The 17,570-nt window shown below is 43.9% G+C and overlaps 1 protein-coding gene across 1 annotated transcript in view; it reads left to right on the top strand.

Annotated features, from left to right (window-relative positions):
• The first annotated feature begins 13,233 nt into the window (after positions 1–13,233).
• SPATS1 (spermatogenesis associated serine rich 1) overlaps positions 13,234–17,570 on the top strand; it is a 39,902-nt gene continuing 35,565 nt past the window's right edge. The window contains exon 1 of the mRNA XM_074947219.1: positions 13,234–13,373. Within this exon, the coding sequence (XP_074803320.1) occupies positions 13,234–13,373 (140 nt within the window). The remainder of the gene's footprint in view (positions 13,374–17,570) is intronic.

Here is a 17,570-nt window from a genome sequence, read left to right as displayed (position 1 = left end):
CTGGGAATACTCTCAATGGAGGTGGAGCTTAAAAGGGCGCAGGACAGCTCAGTCAAGGTGGTGCTGGGCTGAACTGAGCTGAGCTGAGCCAGCCTGGCTCGGCTGAGCAGTAAAGAAAAAAAGGGTTGCATTTTGGGGTTTTCTCTGAGGGAGATGGAGGATTTTCTGACCCCCAAATGACGTCACCGTGGAAGCTGAAGAAGAGTCTGTTCGAGAGGGAGAATGGATACAAAGTGGGAAAAACACGAAAAGAGTAGAAGCAGAAGCAGATGATGATGATATCAGCAAAAAACCAAAGCCAAGGAAGAAAATAAACCAGAATGTTATAACTGTAAGACCCTTAGCCAAATAAATAAGATTAGGTGATGCTAAACCTGTGAAAGCAGCTGACTGTATTAAAAAAGGCATAGTGATATAGTAAGAACCAGGAGGCTGTGAGATGGGGATAGTTTAAAAACAAAGAGCCAGCTGATAAATTCCTAAACACTAAAACACTGGGGAAAGTTAAAATAAGTTGCCAGCTACCAAAGTATGTGACTGAAATAAAGGGGGTAATATATGGAGTGTCATTAGAGTTGACCAACAATGAAATTACAAAAAGCAACTAACACTTTGTCTTCTCCTATGTGACTAATTAATAAACCAGGGGGAGAAAACACACCACCCAGAGAAGTGCTGATGGCATTTAAATGCTAGAGATTCAGAACCAAGCCATATATCCAGCCCTCCTCTAAGATGCTGTAAGTGCCAGCGGTATGGACATGTGGCAACTGTTTGTAAAGGGAAAACAAGATGCGGTAAATGTTGGGGATAGCATTCCTATGAAAACTGAATAGAAGGGAAAGGGAGCATCTGTGGTGGTAATCACAGTCAGGCAATATTGCAGCAAGACAGGCTAAAGAGATACAAAAGACAAAACTTGTTAATAACATATCTTATGTGGAAGCGCGAAGGAGATGCTCAAAGCATCAGGTGGCGAGGGAAGAGACAATCAGCCCAGGAGAAGGGGAACGGCAGCCACAGCCTCATTCTACAGATAATATGATAAATGCTGTGGAAGGATTAGGTGATGCTACACGAGCAGTGAAAAAAGAAAGGTTTATTGCATTTATGGTAGAAATGATAAATAGTACATCACAAACAGAGAAAAAAAACTAGAAAAAATTGGAAATTATTGCAAGGGCAATGGAGGAATATTTGTATGTTAGCAATTTGTCAATGAATCATGATATTCATGCAATTATGAATGAGGTTAATGGTGAAATATGACTACTTTGGGGATCACAATCTTTTGTTGGAATGCACACAGCTTGATAGCACATGGCCAAGAACGAAAAGAAAATATCCCGGCACAGGTGCTGACTTTCCAAAATGCCGGAGGAGGGTGCTCAATCCCAGGCACTGCTCCAGGCCCTGCCTGGATTCCACCCTTTCCCCCAAGGCCCCACCCCAACCTGCCTCTTCCTGCCCCTGCTCCACCCCCACCTCGCCTCTTCCTGCCCGGTTCCGCCCTCTCCCCCCAGGCGTGCCGCATTCTCACTCTTCCCCCCTCACTCCTGCCTGCATGTCACGAAACAGCTGATTGTGGTGGGCAGGAGGTGTGGGGAGGTAGGGGGGAGGTGCTGATCTGCGGGGATGCCGGCGGGTGGGAGGCATGGGGGGGGAGCTGATTGGGCGCTGCCATTTTTTCCCCCTGGGTGCTCCAGCCCCGGAGCACCCCCAGAATCCTGGAAATGAAAACTAAACCAGATATCACATGCAGCCAGGAAAGATGGTAGATTTTTCTGCTCTGGCCAGGGAATTATAACAGCAGATATTTTGCAAGTAAATGCAAATGGAAATATATAAGGAAGAAGGAATGGGAGTGATCATTTCCCAAAACTTATTACTTTTCAAGGGCAAGGTAAAGTTGAAGGTAATGGAAAATTATCCACCTGGAATTTTAAGAAAGCTAACTGGGAGCTATTTACAAATAAATGTACTAAATTTTTGAATAATCATTGTGTGAGTGATGACACAGAGAATTTCAATGACAATTTAATAAAGGGATTTATAGCAGCAGCTGCTGTGGCCATACCTAAGATATTGAAGTACCCCAAAACTAAAAACTCACTTCCATGGTGGAAAGAGGAGTGCAAACTGGCAGTTAAAGGAAGGAACAAAGCCTATAAAAAGTCAAAAATACAATGAATAGTGAAGATCTAATGAAGTATAAAAGATGTAAGGCAATAGCACAAAGAATTATAACAAATTAAAGAAAAAGAGTCAGAGGAAGTACTGTGGGCTGATAAATAAAGATACCAAGACATCAGAAATATACAGGGAAACCAGAGGAAAGAAGGGAATTCAGACTAGGAGTAGCCACATCCAGCTCTTATGGGGACTGACAACACAGTTAGAAGCTCTGATAATGAGAAAGCAAAAGTTTTAGCAGAAACTTTCTGTTGAAAATCAAAGTGAAGGCTTCCACCAGATTAAAAAACAATTCATTGAAGAAAGTCATGATCCATTATGTAGTTTGGGTAATCATGAAGCTACCATACTGAATGAATTGTTTCTTGAGCCGGGCAACCACCACAAAGTGCATCATGCCACTGAGTGGGAAATGAGCACCTGTGCTCTCCAAGAGAAAGTTTTAAATGCTCCATATACTACCCCATTAGTGCTTATTGTAAATCTGACACCACAGAATAATCCTTTTAGATGCAAGATAAGACTGGCAATAATTTACCTTTCTTTTTACAAAACACAGTGTTGGCAAAAATGATTAATTTATTGTAGGTGAATTTACTGTTAGTTAAAGGTGCTGGTTTGACAGTGAATAGGGGAAGTGTTGTTTACTCCTTCACATAACACAACCACTAGGGGTCACCTGATGAAATTAATAGGCATCAGGTTTAAAGTTTACGTAGGGAAGTACTTCACGCTATTCACAGTCAACCTGTGGGACTCGTTGCCAGGGGATGTTGTGAAGGCCAAACATATAACTGGATTTAAAAAGGAATTAGGTAAATTCATGGAGTAGAGGTCCATCAATGGCTATTAGCTAAGATGGCCAAGGACACAACCCCATGCTCTGGGTGTCCCTAAGTCTCTGACTGCCGGAACATGGAACTGGATGACTGAGGATGGATCACTCAATAATTGCCCTGTTCTGTTCATTCCTTCTAAAACATCTGGCACTGGCCACTGTTGGAAGATAGAATTCTGGGCTAGATGGGCCATTGGGCTGACCCAGTATGGCCATTCTTATGTTCTTATTCCTTGAGATTGAAGTCACTTTGAGATATGGCTAGACTATGATAAAAGGAGGTTTTTATTTTTTAAAAAACCAAACATGTTAGCTAACTGGTTTTAACTTACAATTTTTAAACCCCTAGTTTAGACAGACTAAGTTGTAGTTAACATGTTCTAGCTGGTCAAAGGCCCCCCTGATAGTTGGGTTCATCTGGATCACCTAGCACATGTTAAAATACAACACACTAGCATTTATAGTTCTGTTTTTATATGAATTAATTGATTGGCAATAAACTAGCATCATTGTAAATACTAGTCTAGGCTCAAGCTGTTTGGAAATTTTATGAGAAAATAGCGTTTCCTGGACGGGGGAGCATATTTAATTTTTGAAACACCATGAGTCAGTGTTTTTGAAAAGACATTTTTATGGATTTCCAGTTTGTGAGAAATTTCAAAACAATTGGTTTCCTTCCAATTTGGAATCAAACCAAATTTTTAAATGCCAAAAATTCTCACTCACTGGAAATCCCAAATTTCAGCCACCTCTAGTCTAGGCTGTCTACAGATATGTGTTCCAAGACACACTGTAAGGTAAACTGCACACATTTACGTTCTGGAATAAACATTCGTAGAATGTGTAGACTAGCATTTACAATTGTGTTACTCAGCTTGAGTTAATTCATAAATTTTAAGACCATTGTGATCATGTTGTCCGACCTCCTGTATAACACAGCCACAGAATTTCACCCATTGATTCTTGCATCAAGTCTATAACTGACAGTTGAGTTACAGCTGAGAAAAAAAGAGGGAGAATTTTAGGGATGGGACAAGAATAGATGATGGAAAAGGTTGTGGGAAAGATGAAAGGCAAGGCCGCATCAGCATCTGGAGTGTCACTCACAATATGTCTCCTTAAGTGTAAGGTGCAATAACTGACCTGCAAAGCAATGGGGGAATCACTTCTGTCCATGGCCAGGTTTCACATAGCTCAGGCAACTATCTCTTAATATCTTTGACAGGCTGCAAAAGAGCCAGATCCATGGGCAGTTGAACAGAAGCAGTAAATCTGGACAGCTTTTGGGAACAATTGACAGCCACATATCAGGGGAAATCCCCCTTCATTTCCCATTCCCCAAAATTACTTATTTCAGATATATGACTCTAGGGTAAAATTAGAGATGGGATCATGGCACCAAGCCACAGGAGTTCAGAATCAGATCTGAATTGCTCCCAACGTCTGGGCTTGTTTGGATCTAGGGTACTATGGAGATAGGGGCCATAAATACATTACTGGAAACACCTCTGGTTTTCTGCTTTGGAGAAAGGTTTGTTTCTGCTGAAAGGTGCCAGATGGAGCACCTTGGAGATGGAAGTCCTCTGTATTCCCACAGAACAGGCAGCATCACTGCAAGTGTGCCTCAGAACTGCCTTTCCTGGAGGGATCATTGTTAGGGATGAGAAGATAATTAATTTTTCTTTGCTGTTCATCCTTCTCCATTCCTCCCAGCTGAAGCTTCCAGTTAGTACCTATTGTGATAGGGTTTTCTGTGATGTGGATGCCGGTCCATGGAACCGATCCAGGACACCAAGGTGATCTCACATATTTAGCATTTTGAATCAGAGAATCATAGAAACGTAGGGCTGGAAGGGATCTCGAGAAGTCATCAAGTCCAGTCCCCTGCACTGTGGTCAGACCATGTAACCCTAGACCATCCCTGACAGGTGCTTGTCCAACTTGTTTTAAAAAGCTTCCAATGATGGAGACTCCACAACCTCCCTTGGGAGCCTATTACATAGCTTTACTGTCCTTATTATTAGAAAGGTTTTCCTAATACCTGGTGGGGAATTTTCTGATGAAACAGGGGTTTTTGTGGGTCAGAAAATTACTGTGCATGAAATCTGAAATGGTTTGTGGAAATGTCTCCATTTCAACAAACTTCTGCTGATACACAGGCAGGTTGCTGTCACAATGCTGGGTGATTTCCTACCAGCTTACCTGGCAGGCTGCTGGGGAGCTCGTGCTTCCAGGATCTGTGGATTTGGGGTAGCTTCACCATCCTGACTGCCTCACAGTAAGGGACCCCCAGGGCATCCAGGGTCCACAGCTCCAGGAGAGCCTCACCAGGCAGAGTCATGGCACCGCAAAGAGTCCCCTGGAGTTGGGGCAATGTGAGAAGTTTCTTGGAGTCAGAGGCAGCTGCCTTCCGCTTCTCTGCTTCATTTGAAACCGCCCCCTCCGACTCCCACTGCAAATCAAACTGAAACATTTCTATTTTTCCAAAACAATTAGGGTCCATGCTGAGTAACTCGACTGAACTTGGAAGGAATTATAGAAGACACAATACAATATATTAATTCATTTAAAAACGAGATTTAAAAATTCCCCATCCACCTCGAGTCTTAACCTGTTTTTCTATATTATATTCCCTGCACTTAAGTTAGCAAGTCAGATTTTTGGGGCGAGGACTGTATTTAGGTTTGTACCATGCTGAGCGCATGAGACGTGCTCTTTAAATAGTAATAGTTGCCTGGCACATCACCACAGCTGAGACTGACAAGTACATAATGGTGCTCTGCAGTTCTAGCTCTGGCAGGACTTGGTGAGCCTCGTGATACAGAGACGCCCCGATCCAGGGCTGCGTGGCAAGCTGAGCTGGTACGTGTGCGCTGTTTAGAACATGAATGTTGCACTGCGTGCGTGGGCAGGAAAGGCCCCGAGGCAGAACTGGAAAGCCGAGCGAGGCAACGTAATGGAGTCCAGAAACAGGACTTCCGCGAATCAAAGGCAGGCCTGTTTATTTACAGTACAGCGAGCAGTGGGGAAGCATCCCCAACTAGCTAATAAACATATTTACGGGGCTTTCACAGCAAGCTCTGTAAGAAACAATAAAGTAATCACTCAGCACCTCCACTCAGCAGCCCTTTATAGCACAGAGGCCTACCCACAGCTGCTTGAGTCTGGGTGAGTCACTCTTTAAAAGGCCCCCGACTCTGCCCCCTTCATCAGGGTTTATTGCTTTTCTCTCCCTGCAGCTTTCCTTATTCCCCCTGGTGCTTTAAGCAAGTCTGGGCTACATTTTAATTTAGCTGTGTTTGGTCCAACCCATCCAAACTTCCTTTTCGACAGGGGAGAGAAGTACCCACATGCCGCACAAATGGATTTTGCTCCCCCATTGAAATAGATACTTTCACTTCCAGTCGAGGCCCAGAGGCTCCTGTATCCAGCCACTTCCTAAGTACCAATGCCCATACCGCAAGATGGAGAAACCAGTGGCTTCCCTTCCGACACCAATAAGCAAACTACAGGCAGCTTTGGGCTTTTGTTCTTTTCCCCTCAGTGTTTGCCTGGACACAACGCATTATCCAACAGGTTCCATTTATTCATCTAACATTTCCCCATAAAATACTCAGGGGATAGAGGAGCCAGCCTCGAGTATTCTAGTCCAGTGGGTCTCAGCCTGTGGGGGCATATCCAGATAATGAGTACAGACCATAGGTGCTGACTCTGTGGGTGCTCCGGGGCTGGAGCACCCATGGGGAAAAATTAGTGGGTGCTCTGCACCCACCGGCAGCCAAGCTCTCCCCCCGTGCCCCACCTCCTCCTCCTCCCCTGAGTGTGCCGCGTCCCTGCTCTTCTGCCTACCTCCCAGGGCTTCCCGCCTTGCCGCTGCCAAACCGTTGTTTGGCGGCATGCTTGGAGGGAGGGGGAGGAGCGGGAACGCAGCATGCTCAGGGGAGGAAGCGGGGAAGAGGTGGGGTGAGGGCGGGGATTTGGGGAAGGAGTCGGACTAGGGCAGGGAGGGGGTGGAGACTTTGGGGAAGCGGTTGGAATGGGGGCAGGGCAGGGGTGGGAGGGGGCGGAGCATGGGTGGAGTCAGGGCGGGGCCGGGGGCAGAGGGGAGTCAAGCAGCCACCGGCGGGAGCAAAGGTCGGCGCCTATGGTACAGACTGCATGGTGATTGGGCTATCTGCCGGTAGCGCACTGATATATGTGACGTAGAATAGAGCACACAAGTCTAGGAGAGGTGGCATGGTTTAGTAACTTCAGCGTGGGGCTGGGAACGAGGATACCTGAGTTCTAAAGTTGGCGACACTACTGAGTCTGTATGGCAGCTTTAAAGCAGGTCAAGTCACCTCTCTAGATCTGCGTTTCCCCTTCTGTAAAATGGACTGTTAATAGTCATTTTCCCGGACTACTGAAAACACAGAGTGCTCAGAGCGAAGTATTACCGAGAGCTGAAGAATGCCCCAACTCTCTGTGAAGAGGCAGGGAATCATTAAACCAGGAGAACAGACAGAATGGAGGCCTCCTCCTTTCACAGCAGCCAGAAGGTGTGTCTGAGTGGGGAAACAGCGGAGCTCCCCGCAGGTCAAGCAGCAGGCTTTACAGTGCCATCCCTGTAAGGGATCTTTAGTGAAAGGAACTAGCACATCTTTTAAAGTACTGGAGAAACTAGTGCAAAGGATTCTGGGGTTTGGAGTCATGGGTGAAAAAATGGGGGTGGGTGGATGGAGGCAACATCGTGGATCAAGAGAAGAACCAAAACAACAGAGAACCACTGCTCTAGTTTACCCCTCTCTAAACCGTCAGCAATCAGCAAACCTGCAACTACTGTCATCTTATCGGTTGGCCTCTTTACTCAGCCCCCCGGCAGCACACTAACAGGGCTGACAGGCAGTGGCAATGGGTCTCTCTGTTCAGATAGGACACACTAGTTGAAAAGGCCCATGATATTTTTAGTAAGGAGCACAAATGTGTACGGGAAGGGTCATGGCATCAGTTGCCCAGTGTTTTGCCTTGTTTGACAAAAAGCATAAATGTCTTAAGATGTGAGGAATATCACTCACAGCATCTGACTGGCTGGAAGATGAATGCCTGCCTCTTGCTTGCGTGTTAAATTAATTACAAGGCAAGGAAACTCCCCCAGGGAATGGGTATTTTCTCTTTTTAATCATCAGTCCAGAATCAGTGTTTGGGAAAGGATTCGTACTGGTTCCACCGCAGAGGTAAGTTAAGAGATATTGGATCTTCCAGCCTGGGGGACAGCTCATTTATTTCAATGATTTATTTAATCATTTTGTTTCATTAACATTCTAAAACCCCAACATTTAAGTAAGAGTTACCATCTATACCTTTAAGAGGCTGTTTGAGTCCTTTCATCGACAGTTCCTGTTTCCTTGTTCAAGAGGAGCTTCAAGGACCAATGAAATTAAGTGGCAAAAACATCAGACCTAGAGGGGAACAAAAGATCAAGACAATAAATCGGTGTGAGGATAGAAAGGATCTTCCAACAGTAAGTGATCTGAATAGAAGTTGTGCTTCCCTGCATCCACGGTCACAACACCAGCTCCACAGGTTTGCAATGAAGTTTCTTAACTTACCTCGTCTCAGCAACTCTCCCTCAATAGCCATACAGGCTCCGCCTCCTACAACCCTTCCCGAACCACAACAGGTCCCTTCCAAACAATGAAGCGAGAACACATTCAATGAGCGCTAAGGCCTAGGATGCAGACTCAGTGTATTACATGGGAGGTCCAATGGGACCCTCCAGCGAGTGTGTGCATGGAAGGGGAAACATGCTTTTAGAAGTGGATCTCATGAATTGCTAAAGGTTAGAGGTTAATGCCTTGCATCATTTGAACATGGGTTCTAAGTGTCTTTCAGATGGACATTGGTTTCTAGCTGTAGACACAGATGGTGTCCAGGCTGTCACATTGCACTCGGAGTGCCTGCAAACCTCCATTATCTGAATCACAGTTAGGTGCAATTCACAGTTACCCAAAGGTTACACATATCCCCTGAGGTTTGGCTGTAGTACTGTAACGTTCCTAAGCTCTTCAGTAGCAGAACTGCAGATGAGCTGGTCCAAGAGCTCCAAAGATCGGTAGCTCTGCACTTGCAGAGCTTTGCAACCCTGCAGGACTGGAGCCATCCCTGGGGAGCTATTAAGGTTGACACAAACAGTCATTACAGTACTCTGGAGCTCCTCAGTCCACCATCTTGCAGCTGTGCCTACCCTTCTGCTTGTAAGCTGGCTGCAAGCTTTGAAGTCTGAACACAGCTGGCTTCCCTGGTGATACAAACCTTTTAGGTGATGTACAAAACTGTGGAGGTTTTAGCATTTCGTAAAGCGAGGACAGTGGGAGTGAGAACGTATTCATCCGTAAGACACATTTTTTTTCTATCATCCACCTATCCAGGATTTTTTTTTTTGGGGTCATGTCCAGCACCTAAGTATCTAAGCAATGAAAGGGAGGCTGACAGAATAATAAAACATTGTTGGGGCCATGTCCTTTTAATCTTTGCAGTGGTTACATCTATGTACACCTACTCTAGCAAGAAGTGCCATAGATCTCTGATTATCATATATTGTGAGGATTTGTGTCTTCCATGAAAGGCATCTCCAGCAGCACAGTGCCCCCTAACTTTGGCTCAGTACTAACACTGAGGGAAGAGCGGCACCTACTCAAATCACCAGCAATCACTTCCTACTGCAATTTTCTTGGAGGTCTCCCCTCTGTGCATCGAGCAGTTCCAACTCTCTCTGGCCTGGGAGTCCTGTGAAGATGTCAGCCCCATGGGTATCATGGCTGCCTGTAAATTGGAAGCCAATTAATTTTTTACAGAACCACTTTTCTTAGTCTAAGTGCAGTTTCGAAACACGTTCGGAGGAAGAGGAGCTTTGGCCTAGCAGCTAAATGAACATGGCTGCTGTACTGAGGCTGTGAGCTTTAAGATAGCAGTTCATTCACCCCAGAGCCGTATGAACTGTGATTTGAATACAAAAATACTTTCATAGCTGGGCCAAAGATTCAAGCCTTCTAGAGCCAAAGCCAAACTAAAGAAACCTGGATATATGCAGGTATTTTCCTTGTGTGGCTCTCTTCCAGAGGAAAAAAACCCAGTTGCCTAAATTCAGTCTAATCTGTGCTCCATCCCAGGTCCCACTCACTGCCATGTATCGACTAACCACAAAACCCTTGAAAACCCGAGCAACAGAACACAGGGATATAACTAGTTTTGTCCTCTGAACTGAGCACACTATTCTGGATACAACCTTTCACAGCTGCTGCTGCAATAAGAAACAGAATGGGATCCAACCGACAGGTTATTGCTAATATATGGCATTGGTGTGTTGCATGGTGTTCACCCAGTACAACAGTTAGAGAGGTTTCAGAGTAGCAGCCGTGTTAGTCTGTATTTGCAAAAAGAAAAGGAGTACTTGTGGCACCTTAGAGACTAACCAATTTATTTGAGCATAAGCTTTCGTGAGCTACAGCTCACTTCATCGGATGCTTATGCGCAAATAAATTGTTTAGTGTCTAAGGTGCCACAAGTACTCCTTTTCTTTTAACAGTTAGAGAGCGCAGCCTGAGCTGTAAGATCTGGATTTGGAAAATTCCCTCTAGTGCCCAGAAGATTTAGAGTGTTTGTATCCAGGGTTTTGCATCGGCCCAGTCGAGTAACCCTTAGGTGCTCTGGTGCCTGGTGGAATCCTCACCCCGGAGTTGGGAATCCAGGCTTCTGATTCTGTGCATGGGGGGAGAGTTCATCAAAAGCAAGCAAGCTTAGTGGGGAACCGGCTAAGCTTACTCGTAGGAGATGCAGAGAAAAAGGGAGAAGCTTTGGCCCAGACCCTTAATGTTATTTAGGTGCCTAACTTCCATTGATCTGGCCTTTTAGTCCTTGACAGACGGGCTGTGGGGCCTCCCTCCACTCAGCTGTGAACCTTCTGCAGGAGTTAGCAGCCTACGCCAGGTCAGCCGCTTAGTTAGCTCATGCCGTAGCAGCCGAAAACTAGAACTTTTTCATGAAAACCAGAGTGCATGATCCCCCTCCCCCACCCCCAGATAGCTAATAGCTCACAGGTTAGAGCACTACCTGAGATCTGGGGAAATTCTTGCTCATGAAAAGAGACTTGAACACACATCCACGCGAGTGCCCTTACCCCTTAACTATTCTGGGCTCTCTTCATTTGGTTTTTCATGGGAAAGGTCTGGGTTTTGGCTGTGAACAGAGCAACACCTAAGTACCTTTGTGGATCTGGGTTTTAATCTCTGTACTGTGTGTGTGTCTTGTTTATTCAGGGACTGTTTCTAAGGTCTTTGCACAGTACCTAGGCACTATTGCAATAATAAAAAGATGTGAAATTTGGATTCTGAACCCCATAAAGTTTTGGGGGGGCTGATGTAGGGTCAGGCTGACTTCTAATATACCGTATTGCATGATCATAGAATGCAGGAATCTCCAGACAACCACATATCTTGTATTATTGTTGTTATTTGATACTTATTTTTCAAACATTTGGTTGCCATGGTACAAGACACAAAATAAAATCAGTTCTTGCCCTGAATAATTTACAATATAGATAGGAAAGACATAGCAGAGAGAGGAAGCACTAGGATGCACAGAGCAACTAGGATTGTTTAGTTTTTCATGTTAATATATTTTAAATTAATATTATTATTGACCCATTTCCTTTGGGCATTGCAGAAGAAGAGAGCTGTTTAGGAGGGATTTAGGCCTCGATCCAAAAAGCACTGAAGTCAATTGAACAATTTCCACTGACTTCAATAGACTTTGGATCAGAACCTTAAGTAAGAGAGTGTGGTAGCTGTTCCAGCTAGAGTAATGTAGTCACAATTGGAATGTAACAGCTGGCAGTGTTTGCCTGAGACCGCCACTCACCCTATGGACAGCTGTTGATCCTACTGTGCAGGATTAGTACAGCTGACTCAGGGAGACAGGTGTCTTATTATCCCACCAGGATATAGGGGAGGTAGGAGTCGCTCTTGAGAGAGAGAGAGGATATGGAGTGTGAGCTGAATAGTCCTGAGGGAGGAACCCTAGGAGCATCCAAGCTTGGGGAGAAGGTTTCTCCTTAACTTTGTTTTTGCTAATAAAACCAAACTTTTGTGTCTTTTGCGCTTTCCACAACAATGTAACATGAAGGTACCACATGGACATAGCAGGATTTTTACTAACTATATACAATATGCAAGGCTCGCTACATATATACACTGCTGCTCTAGCAGGGTTCTGGAGGCTTCTAAAACATTGAAGACAGTGAGGGCTATTAGAGGGCTCACAAACTATTTAAAGGTTTCAGAGTAACAGCCGTGTTAGTCTGTATTCGTAAAAAGAAAAAAGAAAAGGAGTACTTGTGGCACCTTAGAGACTAACCAGTTTATTTGAGCATGAGCTTTCGTGAGCTACAGCTCACTTCATCGGATGCATAGCATATCGTGGAAACTGCAGAAGACATTATATACACACAGAGACCATGAAACAAAACTTCCTCCCACCCCACTCTCCTGCTGGTAACAGCTTATCTAAAGTGATCATCAAGTGATCATCAAGGAAGGCCATTTCCAGCACAAATCAAGGTTTTCTCACTCTTCCCCCCCCCCCCCCCCAACACACACACAGACACACATACAAACTCACTCTCCTGCTGGTAATAGCCCATCCCTCTTTGAAACCTCTCTTTATAATGCGCATGATAATCAAGGTGGGTCATTTCCAGCACTAATCCTTTAAAACTATTTAAAGGGATACTGCCCAATTCCTACATACTACACAAACCAAGAAAGGGTTGAGCTGACTAACTACAGGGTGGCATAAGGCTAATGTTCCCAATGCTTTAGTGTTATAGTTTATCGTTGGAGCTTCTCTTTGAATAGTACATTTTTACCACAAGAGGGTCTCTATAGCACATTGTTCCTTGAATGTAAAAAAAACAAAAAACTATCAGGAAAGTCAATTTACAATTTTGACTAGTGGGACTATAAAGATCAAAGAAAGTCTGCTTGCTAGTTCATACTGACAGCCATGCATGGGATGTATCATGATCATCACAGTAAATGTATAGTGTTTTGCATTTTTTAAAAAAATAGGTGCGGGGGGGGTGGGGTGGCGGAAGAAGATTAAAAACACTATAAATGACTCCATAAACATAGCATCGGCTAAAATGATTATAAATATTTGATGTTGCAATGATTACATCCCTCTACAACGCAAAAGAGAATGAAGTTCCAGTCCTTGACATTATCAGGGTGACTCCACCACCCGCTTCACCATCACTTGCAGTTCTGATGGTAGCCAGGGAACAGGCCTTAACAAGCAGCAAGAAGAAGTAGGTGATGTGGTAATCCTTTTCTATCTTACCTGTCTGTGAGCCTCCCATGACAACAGGGCTGTCTTACTAACTTGGCTTCAAGTTCCACCAGGACTCTGTATTTATTTTTAGCTGTTTGGAAAACAAAATAATTTTGAAGGTGTTCTTCTGTTCACCCTCCAAATGCAGCTTTTCCCTGGCATTCTGGCTCCAAATGGATAATCATCAACCTCCGCATCAGTATAGTCTCTGAAATAGGCTCCCAGGCCATAACAAGAGAAGGGTTTCCTTGTGCCAACCCCACATTTTCAGGGCAGGTGAGTGCTATACTTGCCCCACACAAACAGCTACCATACACTTTCCCGAGGAACAACTCATTGAAGTTAAGAAAAAGACAAGGAAAAGCAAAAGTAACATCTCCATGAGAGGTTTCAGAGTAGCAGCCGTGTTAGTCTGTATTTGCAAAAAGAAATGGAGGACTTGTGGCACCTTAGAGACTAACAAATTTATTTGAGCATAAGCTTTCATGTGCATCCGATGAAGTGAGCTGTAGCTCACGAACGCTTATGCTCAAATAAATTTGTTAGTCTCTAAGGTGCCATAAGTACTCCTTATCTCCATGAGAGAGAGCCCAGTGTGTGCCTATCTTCTGTGGTGTGTGGCATCTGCACTGAACACAAAATGGTGGCTGATGATACACTCTTAGCAATGTAAATATGCAGCACACAGGGAACAAAATCAACCACGTCACTGCGGCTTACACTACAGTAGCAACCCTAGGTCACATTTAATCTTGTGCTTGAAATCAGCAGGGGCATTTTGCTTGCCCATGGGAGATTTTGTGAGATCCTACTGGACGTCAGTGGGAGTTGAATACACATTGAGGGCTTGCAGGATCAGGAAGTGTAATAGAATGATACCAAGGGGATTATAGACTGTCAAAATTGGGTGCCCAAAGATGGGCCCAGAAATCCATAATTAGGAATCTAAATAAATGTAGCTTGATGCTCAGAAGTGCTGAGCTCAGTGGTAGATTATGGCGTGAGCCCCTGGAAAAATCTCCCCCACAGTTTGGCCCCGGGGCTGGAGGAGCTCTCTGGGGCAGAAATGAGTGAGCGGATGGTAGGGTCATGGATGAAGGGGCAGAATAGGGCAGGGCTGTGGGCGGAACGGGGGTGGGACTGCGGGGGAAGGGTGGAATGGGGTGTGACTGTGGGCCAAATGAGGATGTAGACCTCTGGGGAAGGCGTGGAATGAGGTGGAGCCGGGGGGCAGAAGGGGTGGGGTAGAGCTGTGGTTCTGGCCCCAGGGCCCCCTCACTTGCCACGACCCAGGGCTCCAGGCTCCCACAGCTGCCATGAAAGTCAATGATGTAAAACTGATTTAAGTGAAATTGCATCAGACCCTCTCTATAGCAGACTGTGGTTTTATCAAAGATACTTTAAGGACATGTAGTAAATTTCCAGTACAGTGGATGCTTGCCCATCTGTTTGACACACCTGTTCTCCTGCACCACAAACTGCCCTGCACGCCTGAGCCCTCAATTAATAGCAGAGGCTGCAGGAAGTTGCCATAGTGCTAGGACTGTTATTTTGATGATGTGTAATAGAACATTTGCTAGTGTATGTTAAAGTAATAAAAACCTATCACTGGAAAAATGAATGTGTCATATGTGTTTCTTTACTGTATTCATTCAGTTACTCATTTGAATGATTCTGTTATGCAGCATAAATTAACAATTAACCATACTTCCAAAGTAAGGCATGTAAAAAAATATGTTTCAGAACAGTTGATGCAGATGCAGGATTTTTTAAGTGTATGTCACGCTGGCTTTTTGGTTGCTGCATTTTGCTGGAAAATAGGCTTTTCCTACTTCACCTCTTACTTGACCAGCAAATAAATTTCTTTTAAATTAAAAATCAACTCTTTAAAGGCCAGATTTTTCTCTCACTTACACCAGTGTAAAACAGGAGAAACTCGCTGGTGGAAAAAGAATTAGGCTGGATAAAATCAAATTTACTCTTTATATAGTATTTCCCCAAGTTGTGATCTATAGTAAAACATTCACTGTCCAAAGGGGAAATTGACACAACATACTGTCTGCCTAGGAGTGGAAAATAAAATATCCTTTCTGCTATTAAAGCCTCATTTGAGAGCAAACAAAAATGGACAATGTGCTGAATAGTTTCACACTAAGAAAACAAATAAGATGCACATTGTATGTTAATTGCAACTCAAGACATCTGGTTTAAATCATCATGACTAAGTTAAAGTGAAGCCCTGAAATTACAGGGTTAATGCATGCTGATACAAACACCACAAACTATCACTTAAGGTTTGTTTAATCAATATTAGCAACAGGCCACACATACAATAGGGCTCTTTCTAGAGATGACATAATGTACTGTTTTAAAAAAAAAGGGGTGAAAGTTTTCCTTTCATCCCGCCAATGGGAAATGTGTTTGTGCACTGCAGCAAATTACTGCCTTCAGGCCAAAAACGCTCTTTGTAATGCTTTGGTTCTAAACCAGGTACATAGGCATCTATTCAGCAAGGTTTGACATAACTGTATCCTCCTGAGGGATCTGGACGTCTTGAACTCGATTTCTCAGCAGACTCGCTCTGATGGGGTACGATTTCAGATGGAATTCCTCTCTAAGACTTACGGCTGCAGTATACCTTTTATGGGATTGCCAGAAATAAGTGTTCCCCCAGAAATACAGTAGCAGCATTTGGGTACATGTGTTACTGGAATGTATAGTCTTGAGACACCTGACAGCCCGGATAACCCTTTAATTACAATGCAGTAAGCTTAAATGCTTCCTTTGCCTTATGAAAACATCGTGGAACATGGGTCTGAGCAGTATGGAGCACAAAACACACACAGAGATGTAATGTCAGGCTCTTGTTTGTTTTTCCACTCCATTGCTCATGCTGCTGCCAATGTCAGGGGCAGAATCAGTGCACCGTAAAGATGATTCCGATATCTTGTCCCAGAGAAAATGTCACACAGCAGCTCATTTAAATGGCTTTTATAACACAATGCATAAAGTCGCCATCTCCAGAAATGCAAGTTTCTCTCTTTATACCAAATTATTATTTACTAATGAACAAATATGAGACTGTAAAGTCTTTAGGGCCGGGACTGCCTTTTGGTGCTGTGTTTGTACAGAGCCTAGCACCATGGGGGTCCTGATTCATGACTAGGGCTCCTAGACATACTACAAATAATAAATAATAATGAGATTGCATCACAGTGAAGAACAATTATGGTTCTTAGCTATCAAGGTGCTTCATAAACACTGAACTTTGAAAAAGAAGTAAATTCCAAATACTGTATTAATGAAAAAGGCTCTTAAATCTCAACATTTAATGTTATCATCAACATATCAGTCCTTCTTTTCCTGTCATTAGGTTGTGGTGGGTGAGGGAAAGCCCTTTTATCTCGCTTTGTGTGAACTTGATTTCCAGAAGTTGCTGAGGCAACCAATCATTCAACCAGGTTTGAAGGTTTCCACCGCGCTCCTGTATAAGCTGCCCTGGTTACATCAAAACTGAATCACCACTGGGAATACTTACTGGGTAACCTGACCTGTCAGATTCCAGCATTTCATAATGCGGGACATATTTTATTGTGAAGGAGAGTTGTACATTGGAGTGTTTCTTTTTAAAACTGTGCTTCAGATAAATAGCCTAGATTCATAGTTTAGGGCCAGAATAAACCATTAGATCATCTAGTCTGACCTCCTGCATAGCACAGGCCATTAAATTTTAGCAGGTACCCCTGTATTGAGCCCAATAACCTGCTTTTGGCTACAGCATATCTTCTAGAAAGGCACCAGTCTTGATCTGAAGTCATTAAGAGATGAAGAATCCATCACTTTCCTTGGCAGTTTGTTCCAATGATTAATCACCCCCACTGTTAAACATTTATTTAACCTAATTTCTAATCTGAATGTGTCTGGCTTCAGATTCCAGCCAATGGTTCTTCTCCTGCCTTTCTCCACTAGATTAACATATTTTTTTCTCTCCACGAAGGTACTGATATACTCTTAATCAAGTCACCTCTCAATCGTTTTTGATAAATGAACACACTGAGCTCTAAGTCTCTCATTGTAGACTTGAATCATTTTCTGTGGTGCTTTTCAGCACCCTCTTGTTTTTCAACATCCTTTCTAAAATGTCGACGCCAGAATTATTCACAGTATTTCATCT

Source organism: Natator depressus, chromosome 3, assembly GCF_965152275.1.
Source record: "Natator depressus isolate rNatDep1 chromosome 3, rNatDep2.hap1, whole genome shotgun sequence".
Lineage (NCBI taxonomy): Eukaryota > Metazoa > Chordata > Testudines > Cheloniidae > Natator > Natator depressus.
This window is presented reverse-complemented; position numbering and strand designations above follow the sequence as displayed.